General features: G+C 48.2%; 3 protein-coding genes across 3 annotated transcripts; 1 reads left to right on the forward strand and 2 right to left on the reverse strand.

Annotated features, from left to right (window-relative positions):
• Nucleotides 1-800: 800 nt before the first annotated feature.
• On the reverse strand, nucleotides 801-4802 carry LOC120953488 (uncharacterized). Its single transcript, XM_040373453.2, has 4 exons — nucleotides 3450-4802; nucleotides 3159-3369; nucleotides 2906-3073; nucleotides 801-1546 (listed from the first exon to the last, which is right to left on the reverse strand). Exons 1-4 carry the CDS (start codon nucleotides 4193-4195, stop codon nucleotides 1298-1300), a joined length of 1374 nt encoding a protein of 457 aa, XP_040229387.2. The 5' UTR covers nucleotides 4196-4802; the 3' UTR covers nucleotides 801-1297.
• Nucleotides 4803-6004: 1202 nt separating this feature from the next.
• LOC120950723 (thyroglobulin-like) lies at nucleotides 6005-7971 on the forward strand. The gene is made up of 7 exons (XM_040368978.2): nucleotides 6005-6224; nucleotides 6293-6539; nucleotides 6602-6743; nucleotides 6806-6888; nucleotides 6968-7165; nucleotides 7240-7506; nucleotides 7597-7971. The coding sequence occupies exons 1-7, from the start codon at nucleotides 6111-6113 to the stop codon at nucleotides 7806-7808; spliced, it is 1263 nt and encodes a 420-aa protein (XP_040224912.2). The 5' UTR covers nucleotides 6005-6110; the 3' UTR covers nucleotides 7809-7971.
• On the reverse strand, nucleotides 7972-11420 carry LOC120950722 (protein I'm not dead yet-like). Its single transcript, XM_040368977.2, has 8 exons — nucleotides 10463-11420; nucleotides 9891-10395; nucleotides 9744-9811; nucleotides 9412-9660; nucleotides 9138-9344; nucleotides 8964-9061; nucleotides 8524-8804; nucleotides 7972-8448 (listed from the first exon to the last, which is right to left on the reverse strand). The coding sequence occupies exons 1-8, from the start codon at nucleotides 10522-10524 to the stop codon at nucleotides 8173-8175; spliced, it is 1746 nt and encodes a 581-aa protein (XP_040224911.2). The 5' UTR covers nucleotides 10525-11420; the 3' UTR covers nucleotides 7972-8172.
• Between the last annotated feature and the right edge of the window lie 2894 nt (nucleotides 11421-14314).

The following is a 14314-nucleotide window of genomic DNA, read 5'->3' on the forward strand; positions in this document are numbered from 1 at the left end:
GTAAAAGAAATCGAAAAACAAAAAAACAAAAGTGACCCTAATTCGGTCGGCCTAGTAATTAGGAAGCTTTTTCTCTCGTTTACTTTCGTTCGATCGCGACGCGAGTGTGCAAACAACGCGTTTGGGACTTCCTGCTCCTCAGACACGGCAAGGCAAAACCAAAAGGTAAACAAATACAGATACAGATACAGTTAACAAATCATGTCAACTCGGCCCGGCATCCAAACATCGGCCAACATCGAGCATAATCGGCACAGAAGTAAAAGTGTGTCCTCATTTCCCTGTCCGCCAGCAAAATGGGTCACATCCCGCCTAGAGCACGGCTTACTGTGAAATGGTCATTTGAAAATCCCGCGTCCTCTAATCGCATCCCCCTTACTGCCCCTATCGGCAGCCTGCAGCCCACGCGCATGGCACGTTGATTTGTTGGTGTTTGAGAGCTGCCTTTTTTCACCCTTCGAGCGCCATTACCTATTGCAATCAATGCAACGCAAACATGTGCATCTCGCCATCCAATATGGCGCTATGGGGAGCGCACCGTTGTGTGCGTTCAGAAACGAGCAGAACCGGTTGCAATCGAGAAATTGCAACACTCACACACACCAACATACGGAATAGGGACCGAAAAGTGCACAAGAGAGAGAGAGAAAAAAGCACCCCAACAGCACGAGCGAACGATGGGGAAATGCAGTTTGTGCACCCTGAAGACAAAGGCTTCGATGCAAGAGAAAAAAAAACAAACCTCCAGACACCCTTTCCAAGAATGTGCAACAAAGACGGAGCTTTTTGGTGGAGCGACACTGCCTCCGACGCTGTACGTTTGAGCATGTTTTTGCAGCATTTTCGTTGCTCGCCCAACAACCCCTTTACGACTTTTATTGGCCATTTTCCAGGAACGGTCTTACAGGCGATGTACAGTGGCTTCGTGCATATGCAAGCGATTCGGTGCATTGATTCGATACAGGAAGAACACACATGCCTGCCTTCCAGTTGTCTCCATTGCACACCCCACCAAAACCCCGTCCACCCCAAATCGACAAGCTGCATCGAGGCATTGGAATGCAAACGTGCATCGCTCTCCTGCCCTGGGTCTTTTTGCGAATTGTCGTTCCGGTCGTGGAATGACTAATCGGAAAAAAGCCTCCCCCTTTCTCAGCTCCCCCACCATTTGCGGTGTCTTAAAAGCGTGATGACCGATTAAAAGGGCGTGAACGGGTGACTTGTACGAAGGCATAAGAGAGGAATCTATGCTAGGGTTACTTTATTATCGAAGCTCGAACTTGCACTCAACGGGGCCCTACTGCACTGACGGTCGCGATGCTGGTGGTGGTGGTGATGTTGCCGCCCCGTCCAGATGCCGCAGATAGTCCTGCTCGAAATCGTTCATCTGCTTCGACTGTTCCTGGTTGAACTGTTGCTTCTTCAGCTGGTCCACGCTGAGCAGGAGCTTCTTGTAGTCGGCCAGCACCTCGGTTCGCTGTTTGCGCAGTTGCCGAATCTGCTTCTCGTACGTGAGCCGTTCCTGTCGGGCGGCGTCCCGTGTTTCCTGAAGAACGGGAAACAAGGGTTAGTAAGTATGGGTAACATTGTTTTGTAACTGTGGTGTGTATGTAACTTAGAAATTTTGTTCTTAATAACGTTTTGGAATAATCAATAACCTGATAGCCTTAGAGTCTTGGATTTTTAAAAGCTTCTATGAGTTTGTGACAAGCATTTTATAACAGAAGTGCATACTAGATTGCCAAAGTGTGCATTATGTAAGAGCAGATTAGTAACTTCATGCTTTTTCTTCATTTATGAGCCAAAACTTTGATAGCAACTCTTTATGTTTAAAAATAAATACTTAAATGTACTTTGTGGACTCATGTAAACGTTTCGTAAGTTTGTGGTACAATGGATTATTACTTCAGAAAAGTATTTCATTCAATTAAGCTTAACACAACGCTTTAAGTCCTTTATAATTTTGTCATATTTCTATACCACGTGGAAGAGCAGATGACTTGAATTGAACTCATCATCAATGGTTACATTACTGAGGTTTTTTTTAATTAATTTTGAATTAATCCCGGCATTACTCCTTACGTCAAATATTATACTAACATCTATCAAAGTATTAATGAGATTTCTCAACTAAACTAATGAAAAAACTTACAGGGTTTTTAAGTAGAATTGAGATCTGACATGATTTCCCAAGAAGTGGTTTGACATTTTGATAGGGGTTTCAGTTAAAATATATTTGAACCACTTTTAGCCTGATTTCAAACACTTTGAGCAAGTGTTTTTGCTGGAAACCGAATTCAAAATTATGTAAAAACCAAAAACTCTCAGAAAACTTGGTAATTGTAAAAATTTCTGCGTTGGTTTTGTCGTGTGATAGATACACACTGCTGACCATGTTTCGTTTCCCATCCGGACAATTCCGTCAAACAAATAAGACAAGTAACCCTGCTTAAAAACCGGCATGAACGCGTAGGTCTCATACGCCTCGGCAGAGCAAAAGAGGCAACATTTACATGCTAAAAATATTCATATTTCAATTCTGTGCGTGATCTCAAGCACTGCTCCAAAGTCCAAAAAGCCAACTCTCTGTGTCTGTGAATGAATACAGCAATATTTAGCATCGTTGGAGTTCCATCGAAAGCTCCATCTTTATGGCGGACAGAATATCGTAAATATCATCTCAAGCTGTGAGCTCTCGAAGCACTCCATACTCCGCAAATATCTTTGAGCGCATCTTCTCCAAAATTCCCCACTTGATCATCTGTAACACAGCGTACAGAAACGGGAAGAAAAGAAGGGGGGAGGCCCAAAGTTTCCCAATTTTCTTACCCACTTGCTAGAACCGACAGGCAAACAGACAACCAGAGAAGAAGCCTTTCCGTCAACAGACGTAACAAACCGATACCTTTTCCGAGTCGTTCGCAATGCTCAGCTTGATGCGCAAACTTTCGACCTCCTCCTGCGCCTTGAGCAGCCGCCGGTCCTGCGTTTGGTTGTGGTTGGCAAGGTTGCGTATCTCGGACCGCGCACCGTACAGCTCCTTCGCCGAGACGTTCAGCTGGGCGTCCTTTTCCTGGAAGCATCAATCATTCGGCGTTTGAAATTGTGAGTCAAAAGACTTCACACAACCCTCTCGCCTTCGCTCGAACGCAACGTACCTTTAGCAGTTTGTCCAGCTCCACGTTGCGCTCCTCGTACTTCTTGACCGTGCGCTCGAGCGCCCCATTCTTCGTCAGCAGCTGTTCCTTCACCGCCTCGAGCTGCTTCAACCGATCGAGCGCCAAATTAAGATCCTTGACATTCGCCTCGTTCTGCTTCTGGCTCGCTTCCAGCTCGGTCTGAAGGATGGCGACTTTGGACTTGAGAAACCTACACACACACACACACACAAACACACGACCAATCGTCAGCTCCGTTAGTCGTACAAACAGCCTTCCCCCCAAACCTACTTGATCAGTCCCTCCGAGCTGATGTTCTTCTTCTCCAGCACCTTCGGTACGACGTCGGCCATGTTTTTGCTGAGATTGCGAGCCGCCGTCCCGGCCGATGTCACCGATTTGCTTGCGATCAGCATTCCACCACCCGGACCGGGGCCACCGCCTACACCACCACCGCTACCACTGCCCCGCTGGCCATTGCTTACCTTGCGCTCCACCGAAACGGTCGTGACCTTCACCAGCTGCAGCTGCTGGTTGGTGGTGGTAGTGTTACTGTTATTGGCCCGCGTGCACTCTTCCTGTATTGCGTCGCACCGAATCTCGGTGAGGGTCGTCAACGTGCTGGCCGGTTCCTGGACACCTCCACCGTACGTATCCTTCTCCCCATCGCGCACCACCGCAAAGATGACGGCCGACGAGCGTTCCTCACATTCCGGGTCCTCGTCCGAAGCACCGGCAGCAGCACTGCCACCGCCACTGCCGCCCACACTTCCACCACCGATTCCACTTTCCTTATCGGTCGTATCGATCGAAGCGCCCAGCTCGGAGGAGGACGACTCATCGCCCGGCCCGACCACCGCCGTCGCCGCCGCCGCCGCCGCCACATTGTTCAGCTTCTTCAGGCCGTGGCGCAACCGGCGCTTCGTTGTCATCCAGCTGACGTTCTCGTTCAGCTCGAACAGGCCCCGTGACTTGGCGTTTATTTCCTCGTTCAGCCGGAACAGAACGCGTTCGCGCTCGAGTAGCACCGGATCCATGCTGTATTGTTTTCCGTTCCTGTCCGGGTTTCTTACCGGGCAACTAGCGGCACCAAGTGTAGAACACTTTTCTTTGTGTGTCAACCACCGCAAGGTGCTGTGCTTCCAGAACAAACCAACCGTGCACGAAAAGTGTCCCAATCTTTCTTTACTTTCCAGCACAAAAAAACCCCACAAACGAGAACTCTCGGATTTTCCGCTCCAACGCGTTTCGCTGCAATCGGTGCCCGGCGAGTGAATGCACGCCAAAGTGCCAACCGTTGATTGAAACGGGTGGCGTCGTATACCGTCTACAGCCGTTGCCGTTGACAACCGACCGGAAAGCCGGCCCGGGGGTTGCTATGGTTTTTCCTTTCGGCGTAGCGATGGTGAAACCGACAGCCAGCCCTGCCATTGCCGTTGTTTATGTACGCCAAACAGAATGCCGGCGACGCACCTGTTGATGGCTGTCCCGTTGCGTGCCGAGGGTTTGTTGACGTCCGGAACATACTGGGAATGTCAATTGAGGTGATGTGTTCCGAAAAAGCAAAGAACGTTGCCTACCGTGGGACGCGTTCCAGTTTACCGAAATGTGAATAGAACATGCATTGCTGGTGGTAGAAATGTGTTAAACCGTGTTTCTGCGACTACTAGGACGTGTTCTATGAGTCATTGCTTTTGGGAAGGATTTACAAGAAAAAAAAAACTCAAAAATGATAAAAATTTATTCTTTTTAGCACAAAGTAAAGTTGTGTTATTACGATTGTAATTACGATTTCTGTCAATCATATACATGATTTCTTTTATACTGTTTGGTTTAAATTGTTTTAACTTCAAAACCCTTATGCCACTCTACCTATGCTTGTAAGGGATTGCATAAAATGTGTTTGTTTTTTTGCGCTGCTTTTTTTTCAAATAACTGCTGCCGGAAATGTTTCATTCAACAGTACCAGAGTCTGCTACTGGCTTGTACTGTTCTGGACATTGACAGTTGTTCCTTGTTCCTTGACTGCGCGAGGTTCAGGTACAATGCTTTAATTGGGCTAAGTTTAGTATCAATTCCAGCAACGGCATTGGAATTCAGGAATCATTCCAGGATCTGTATGGCAGGATCAGATACAGACCCGATATCGGTTCGGGAACTGTTTCAGAACGAGTTTGGGCTCAGAACCCTTTTAAAGACCATACACCCTTAATTTTAATGCGGGGAAGGGTTAATGATTCGTTCCAGAACTGGACAGTATTCAAGGCCAGTGCTTCAGAACCTGTATGGGTTCAGGAACTATATCAGGAATTGAATATGATCTGGATCAGATCCAGGACTGGAAAAGCGTCAGGATCAGATCTACTGACGAAATGTGTTCAATATCAGTTCTAGGACCATTATGTTTTAAGGAATCAGTTCCATGACCAACAAAGATTTGGAATCATTTCCAGAACCGATTTGGGTTCCTAATAAGTTTCTTTCAATTTGCCCCTTGTATTTTTGAGGCACCTGTAAATTGCATAGTCTTGAAAACAAAACAAAAATTCTCACGCAATCTGGAGCTTTTTGGCACCCTAAAAATTATGTTGCGTAGTTCTGTAACCGGACTAAATTAACAAGTTTTACAAAATCAAAATCTTTCCAAATAGTAATAACGTATTGCTGCACACTGAACATTCAACGTCATAAACTTAACAACGCAACTACTTTTACACACTCAAACCTCTTGTGGCAAAATGTGCTATAAAAGACACGCAATGTCGACTTTCGTACCAACCAACGCCTTATCAATCGTTATCTGTGGCACTTGTTGTCACTGATTGCACCGCAATAGCGGGACACACCAAACGGAGAAGGTGATTTATCACCAAATTCAGTCTTCTGTTCACAAACGCCTCAGCCGTATCGGAGAAAGTGGCATTCGATTGCAGTTTGAACCGCATCGTAAAGATGTTCCGATTATCCAACGCGCTTGTTTTGGGGTTGCTTTCCCTCGCAACGGTAACACTGGCCCAGCAACTCGAGCTGGCAAAGAATTACATCTGCACCGAAGACTTTTGTGACGTGAGTATTTGTGTCTGCAACGTCACTCGGTGTGTGCTTTTATCAATAAATTGTTCCTCCGTTTGTAGAACTACCGTGAAAGCAACGAGTGTGATGCACTGAAAACGGCTTGCCGAGTGCAGAATGCTACGCACAATGGGATCATCTTCCCGTCGGCGACCCCTTGCTCCTGCTGCAAGACCTGTGTGGAGAACCTAAAGCTTGGCGATGACTGTTCGGTGGGCGGGTTGGGCTATCCAGTGCCGGCTGGAATTTGTGGCCCTGGGCTGTACTGTAAGGTGGCGGAAGGTGATGAGCATCCCACCTGTCAACCGAGTAAGTGTTGTGAGAGTTCTATTTTGGAGTGAAATATTGAATGAAGATCATTTCGTGAGCAGTGTTAGAATCGAGCAAGTGCTATACAGCTCAGAAGCAATTTGACGATCAACGGCAGGCCGGCTTGATTGGGCATCTGATGCAACGTCCAGAGTGTGATGGGGATGGACACTTTCAGCCGGTTAGATGCATTCCAGGACAGACGTGAGTAATGGAGAGCCTGTTTTTTTGGGAAAACTTCTGATGAGTTGTTGTCTCTCTCTCAGGTGTTACTGTGTGGATGAAGAGGGTAAGCGGATCTTTGGAGAGGCCGTCCACACCGCAAGCATTCAGATCTCGATGAGATGTGGTAAGAACTTCAAAAATGATCATTCAAAGATCTCTTCCAAAGATATTGTGATACATGGAAATTATCTCCAACTCCCCAGAATGCTCCCGACTGGCGGCAAAGGCACGCAAGCTGCTCAACTCGCAATATCCCGTACTGACGTCACGCTGTGACTCGAAAGGTTCGTTCGATCAGCTGCAGTGCGTCGACGATATGTGTGTCTGCGTGGACATGCACACCGGTCGTCCAACTTCTGACCTTCGCAACGTTACCCGGGGTCTTTCCGCGCTACCATGCTGTATGTAACACTAATTAATCTCCCCTTCCTCATAAGCTGCATCCATAATTAAACCACTTTAATACCCGCCACAGTCGATAAAAGGCTGCACGAAAATACGACCTACTTGCGGGACTGCGAAAACGTCAAGATCACCCAAATCTACGACATCAGCGAGTACGCGACGGAAGACTACAACGTGCTCGAGTTCGAGCGTGACATCTGCCAGCCGGACGGGTTCTACGATCGCATCCAGCTCCATCCGACCGGTGGCTACCTGTACTGTTCCGATCGGGACGGTGCCCCGATCGAGAGCTACCGGGCGCCAGTCAACTCACGCCTAGCAACGACCATGAACTGCAGTAAGCGTTTGGGGCTTATGCAAACCTTCACAAAAATCGTTCAAAATGACGCGTAGTGCAAATTAATTGTCTTGTTTGTCTTGTTTGCAGAATGTGCCCGTGCGAGAAAGCTGCTGATCGATAGCAAAAGCCTGGAGGTGCCCGAGTGTTGCCCGAACGGGAACTACAAGCGGTTGGCATGCCGGCGCGGCGAGTGCTACTGTGTGGACGAGGACGGGGGCCAGGTTGGGGTGGAACGGCCGGAAAAGGACAAACAGCGGCTGCCCTGCTACAATGAGGGAGATTATTGTCCGGTTTCGTGATGGCCAGGGCCAGTTGTTTGTTGAATTTTAATGCCGAGACCTTGGTCCACGCTAGTGAGCATCTGTTATGACACGTGTCAAAGGGTGGTTGTGAAACGAACAACGAACATACGATGGTCAATAAACAAAGCGTCTTGATGTGCGCTTGAAAATTAAACATTAATTTGCATGTCAAACTGCACGCCACGAGCGTGCGTCTCTCGATTCTCCCTACCGCGAGAACAAGCTTCCACGAAACGTTTATTACATTCTAGGCTCTACACTCTAATCGCTTACATATCGAATGGCACGTATCATAAACAAATAAACAATACAACATCCTCCTCAATACCGTCAGTGTGCAGCAGGGAGAGCACCTCGCTTCTTACAGTGCCGTCTCGTTCAAGGGCCGCGCCCAGTCGGGGAAGGACGCCAGCTCGGGATAGATAATGCTGCCCCAGGTCGGGAAGCTGGCCCAGCTGATGAGCAGCGTAAAGATGGACGGTCCAATGCCGGCAACGGCCATATCCTTGATCCGGATGTTGCCCACCCCGGCCACGATCGCGTTCGGTGGCGTACCGACCGGCAGATGGAACGAGAAGCTACACACCATCGCGACCGGAAACATCAGGTACAGGGGATGAATTTCAATTGCGATTGCCTGAAATTGTACATTGTGTCACGTTATTGTAAGCCCAACACAAGACAGTGACATGAAAAGCGGGCGAGACCGTACCACTTCCGCTAGCACCGGTAGCACCACGTTGCAGATCGCCACGTTCGAGGTAAACTCGGTGAGGAATTCACCGACCACGCACAGCACAAACAGCAGCAGCAGCGGCGGAAGCACCTTCAACCCTGCCAGCGACTGGCCAAGCAGGGCCGACATGCCGGAAGTGCGACCACCCTCGGCAAGGGCAAACCCTCCGCCGAGCAGAAACAGCAAGCTCCAGGGCGTCTTCTGGTTGATGAAGCGCCACGTGATCAGCCCAGGGGAAGCTTTTTTGGGCAGGCGGCCTACCAAAACGGAACAAACATAAAAGATAAAGCCGGTGCCAAGCACTCAGGGATTGTCAAGCAATGGACACGCGAAAGCTCTGCTTAGGTAAAGCTTGAAAGCGCGTGGACGCGCCTGTACGCAATGCTATTGCACGCAAGACTTGTACGCAAACTTACCGCCACCCTTGTGGAAGAAGGCGAGACAGTTCCAGTCGGCCGGCACGATGAACAGCATGATCACGACGAAGATGGCGGGAGTGGCGTCTTTGATTTTGCTGCAAAAGAAAACCCCAAAACCACGTGACCGTTCAATAAAACGGAACAGACATTATGTTCAGGAGTCACTCTTACACATCCGGTACCAGATCGGCCCATCCCATCATGAAGCCAGGCTCGCGGGTAAAGTACAGCACAACCGAGAGGACGAAAAAGAACGCTACTCCAATTTCGTGCGACGTCATGGGGCCAAGTTCACGGAGCCGGTTTTCAATCACCCGCTCAGCCACGGCCTCACCTTCAGGACCGATGTTGGCGGCACGGGCATCCTCACTGTTGGGTCTGTAATTGAGGGAGCCGTTTTGTGAATATCTCCTGAATTTATTTACCTTAAGTACATCCCAATTACCTAAACAATCCCATAAAAAGCCACTGCAACCACACCCAGGTAAGGAAGGTGAACAGCAACATTCCCGGGATGTTGTAGAACATAAAGGAGGGGAAATCAATCCCTGGTGCCTGGGGAAATCGGCTCTCGTAGATGCCCTTCAGCGTCAGATTCACGCCGGAGCCGACGATCGTCCCAACGCCACCGCACGTTGCCGCATAGGCCGTACCGATGTAGTAGCACATCGTGATCTTCGTTGGTCGCGGAAGTCTGCACAGCAAAAAACAAATGTTGACAACATTGAAATAGCTGTTCACCTTACCACACAAAAACACACACACACACACACTTACTCTTCATCCCGTTCTGTGCAGGATCCTTCGACCGACTTTGGCTTTTCGTTAATCTTGCACAGTCCTTGCTGGAAAGGTCAGGAAGAACAAGCGTAAGGTTTAGTTGTACTATAAATAGGAATGTTTCTAGTTCGCACTGCTACTGACCGCTTCGAGCTCCTCCAGCACGGCCTGTACGATCGGGCACATCATCGCGACGGTAGCCGTATTGGAGATCCACATCGAGACGAACATCGTCACCATGGTCAGGCCAAAGGTAAGCCGCCGCTGGCTACACCCAACCACGGAGATCACCTTCAGGGCAACGCGCTTGTGAAGGTTACAGTACTCGACGGCCAGCGCCATCACGATACCGCCGATGAACATCAGCATCGTGTCCTTCATGTACATCATGCACGTCCTGTTCGTGTCCAGGATGCCCATCAGCGGGAACAGCACGATCGGCAGCATGGAGGTGATGGGCAGTGGCAGTGCCTCCGTTATCCAGAACACTCCCATCACCATCACGATGTACATGCAGCGGAACGGGGGCGATGTATCGACCAGGAAGACGGACGCGGCTATGAGTGGAACTAGCAGCACTAGCAGCGTCTTCCAGTACACGCCCATAAACAGGCACATCCGTCGACCGCATCCTTCCGGTAGTTGTGTCCTGTGTGGTTTTGTAGATGGAAAACATATGAATAACACGTTTTACACGCTCACACGAAAGCGCTTACAGTGGTGGATCTAGCTGTAGTGTTAGCTGTTCCTTCTTAATCACGATCGGTGCCTCGGCCATTGCTTTTGCTACACACTATCGATCGACTTCTAAACACATTCACAGGCCGCACCGGAGAACATAAAAGCACCGGACAGCGATCACAGAGTTCCCCCACTAAAACTCCCCCTTGTCAAATGTGATCCGTACCGGTTCGGAGGTGAATCTCGACTGTCTGAACGGCTTTATCACACCGTTCAATTGGGACGCTTCTCGGCACCCTCTCCCCCTCCCCCTCCACAACAGGCGGAACACGCGACACACAGCACACGTTCTCGGTGAAGGGCGAACACGCGCTCTACCGATTAACCGTCCCAAAATGGCACTACCGGAACGGATCTTTTCCCCACCGCTTCACACGTTCACTTCACTTTAGTGTGGTTCGCGCCACTAACACAACGCGTATCTTCCTACTACGGGCGGAAGGTGTCGCAGCAGGCCTTTGCACAATCTCGCCACCACGGCGGCGGTCTCCTTCGATCGGCGGAAGCTGAATGAATGGGGCCGGACACTAAAAAAGCATCCTTTATGATTGATACGAGCCAAGCGCGTGCTGTGTGTGTGTGTTTGATGCCGCCGCCCGATCGACTCCTGCTTGCCCTCCGCTTCGTTCCCGCCAGTGCCGATGCTTTCCGATTATGTAGTGTGGCTGTGTGTTCTACTGCGCTGAATTTTGCTCCATTCCCGGTGTGTCTCCCCTTTGGGGGAGGGGCGCACGGGCAATGTGTCTACAGCTGTTTAAATTTCGAGTACAACAAGCAGGTTGAACGAACAGTTCCCGCGTTGGGTGTGCTAGAATGCTCGCTAACTGAGTGCGAAAAAAAAGAAACCAATTGAAGTAGCTGTGGATGTTTTTGTTGCTCTCCAGCTACACATAGTAAGCGTTGATGCGCCCTTTTTCAAACACGCACTATCAACGCTATCGAGCGAAATGATCGGGCTTTAAACAGCGTTTGGACGCGGGCGGCCATCAACCAGATCGCGCTGTCGAGATGGCTCAAGGGTTTGGTCGCTTATCTGCACGCCAACTCACGCAAACATGCCCTTACACGACCTAAATTTGAAAATAAAAAAAAAATGCATTATAAGGTTAAGTGCACACAGACACACCCGCCGATGGTCAAGCGCTTGGGTGGGTGCTCGGGCTTAGGTGGACGCGGTGGTAATCGGAGGTCGTTAGCGTTGCTAGGGCAATAAATTGAGTCCCCTTATTATCGGGTCCGAGATTAAGGGTAGTTTTGGAAGGTCCAATAGTTCTGGGAAGTGTAGTACACACTCTTCCCCCAATTTGTGATTAATAGTGATCTGTTTGGATGCTTTCGTTATTGAAGCTAGGCACTGTGGATAGGGCTGGAACGATTTGGTTACCTTATTACGGCAGTATACTAACACAGAAGTATAATTTGCTTGTAAGGGGCCATCCATAAATTACGTTATGCTCATTTAAACAAATGATGGTACTTAAAACGGGAGGGAGAGTAGGGAATTGGGTGAAACGTTGTTACGTACAATGGCGGATTAGAGGTTAGTAGAGGCCCTAAGCCGCCTACTAATGTGTCTGCTGAATGTCGGCCCTGCTGAAGTCTCTAGTCAGAAGTCTATCAGAAGCTTTATTGATGAATTGTCAGTCGGAGAAATATACAGATGGATTAATGGATGATTAAAACATTTGTATTTTCAGCGTAACATAATTGATGGATGAGCCTCAAGGAAGATTGAAATGCCCTTTTCTAGATAGACAAATATTGCATTGAATAAACTGTTTTGATCATTCCAAAATTTAGTCTAGATACTAATCCATTTATTTGAAATTAAAACAAAATGCTAAAAAAGCTTACAAAATAGTTATACCTTTCGTCCGTTTTTCTTCAAGTATCACGAATAACCTCTAAGCACAACTATCCATGACGTATTTGTTTTACGCACTTCCCCATGAAAGGGAACTGTTCAATCCACCCCGAAGGCCGGGTAAAAGATCACTGCACTCCAACCAAGTACCAGAATCGCGATGTATTTCCGTCCTCTCCATCCTGTCGATCATTCAGACGACAAATCAGCGTGTCCTCCTCATTAAATGTGATGCAAGCCGGCAAGCTTTATCAACGGGTCTGAGGCCCGGTTCAACGTCTTCTGCCGTCCAACAGGCTGCTATTGCAGTGGGCCTTATCCTTGACCCAGCTATTAATTTTATTAGTCACTAATCTTGTAAAGTGTTTTTTTCGTGTTCTTTTATACCGGCCAGCGTTTGTTAAATGCGTCGTTGATGACGCTTATGCGTCATCGTAGGACGTTGCAGCGGTCAATCGCTGATAGGGATAGGGTTATTTTTTATTTGTTTCGTCTACGTCTGAAAATGGTTCCTAATTCTACAAAAATACCAATATTCGATGACGACTGCAGTAGGGCGTTGATACGCTGGGCGTAAGGAAAAAGGGCCTCACGTACGATGTAGTGACGTACGTAATGGATCGAGCATCGATCACGTTGCCAAGACAATAACAAAAAAAAAACAGGAAGCACCGTTTAACAACGGGTCAATGGATGGCATTGGTTCGGGCCTGGCACGTACGATGATCGCGTGGTAGTCTTGGCAACCTTCAAACATTTTCGGTGCAGAACCCCATTGCAGCGCCCGATAATTCTCTCTCTCTAATGCTGGCTTCCGTTCACTTCACATTCGTTGCGTTTGAAATTAGCGACGAGTGCGCAAACATTCACTCTCATTAATAAAAATTAATTCAACTGTGACGATCGCTAATTAAAAAGGGTACTTAAAGCATTTACAATAACAGTGATGGTGTATGTTTTTTTTCAGAGAGGATCACAAAAACTGCCGCACAGTAAACTATTAAAACCAATGTAATTAAAATTCAATCGTAACCACTTACATACACACATACACACACACATGCACTCACTTTGATCCCATTCGCCTTATCGTACGTCATCGGCGGAAAGGTTTTTTTGTGCCGGGTTAACGGAGGAAGGCCTGGAAACTACAACTTCCACATATATTTACCAAACACCGACACGTACGATCCTGCTGCATTGGCGTGCGGTGTTGTTTTCCACTTCTGATATTTACAAAAACGAAGAAATTTCAATTTGTACCACTGATAGCGTGCGATAGTGGCGTTTGTCGGCCCATGCGGATGGGATGTACTTTTGTTTCCCCTCCTTTCCCATCATTGGGTTTGTTTGCTCCCATTAGTCGGTAATTTGTTTTCACATTACTTTTTCCCGGGGCGTGCGGCGTTTCTGAGAGTATAATTTATAACGCACGATTCGATAGGAACGGGTGATAAGCGGCTGTGAGAAGGGCTGATGTCATAATCCCATTAACGCAGTCACTCATCGGCAAGGGATCGTATTTCCTTGAGCCGGGCGATTGGTGTGATTGATGGCGCACTTGCAATGGGTGATCGATGATCATGATCGTTTCCTCGCCAGACGTGTTGAAAGTCGTCTAGAAGGCTTTCTTCGCCATTTTGTTTCTCTCTCTCTCTCTGCGTTCTCTCTCTCTCTCTCTCTCTCCCTATCTCTCTCTCTCTCTCTCTCTCTCTCTCTCTGATCCAGGATGCACCTAGTGCCGTACTGAGGATTGGCGTCAAACAACTTCTTGGCGATACGTTACTCCGGCATCGTTACTCATCCTCAGTTCGGAGGGCCCAAGACTGTTAGAAGACCACTGAACGAATCAGTATGCAATATATCTCATATTTGATGTGTTCTCGAAGACTTTAAAATCTTAGCAGAAAACTATTCTAGCACTATTCTCCTGCACTATGCGTCTTCGAATTTCAGAGCAGAT

The sequence above is a fragment of the Anopheles coluzzii genome, chromosome 2 (genome assembly GCF_943734685.1).
Source record: "Anopheles coluzzii chromosome 2, AcolN3, whole genome shotgun sequence".
Classification (NCBI taxonomy): Eukaryota; Metazoa; Arthropoda; class Insecta; order Diptera; family Culicidae; genus Anopheles; species Anopheles coluzzii.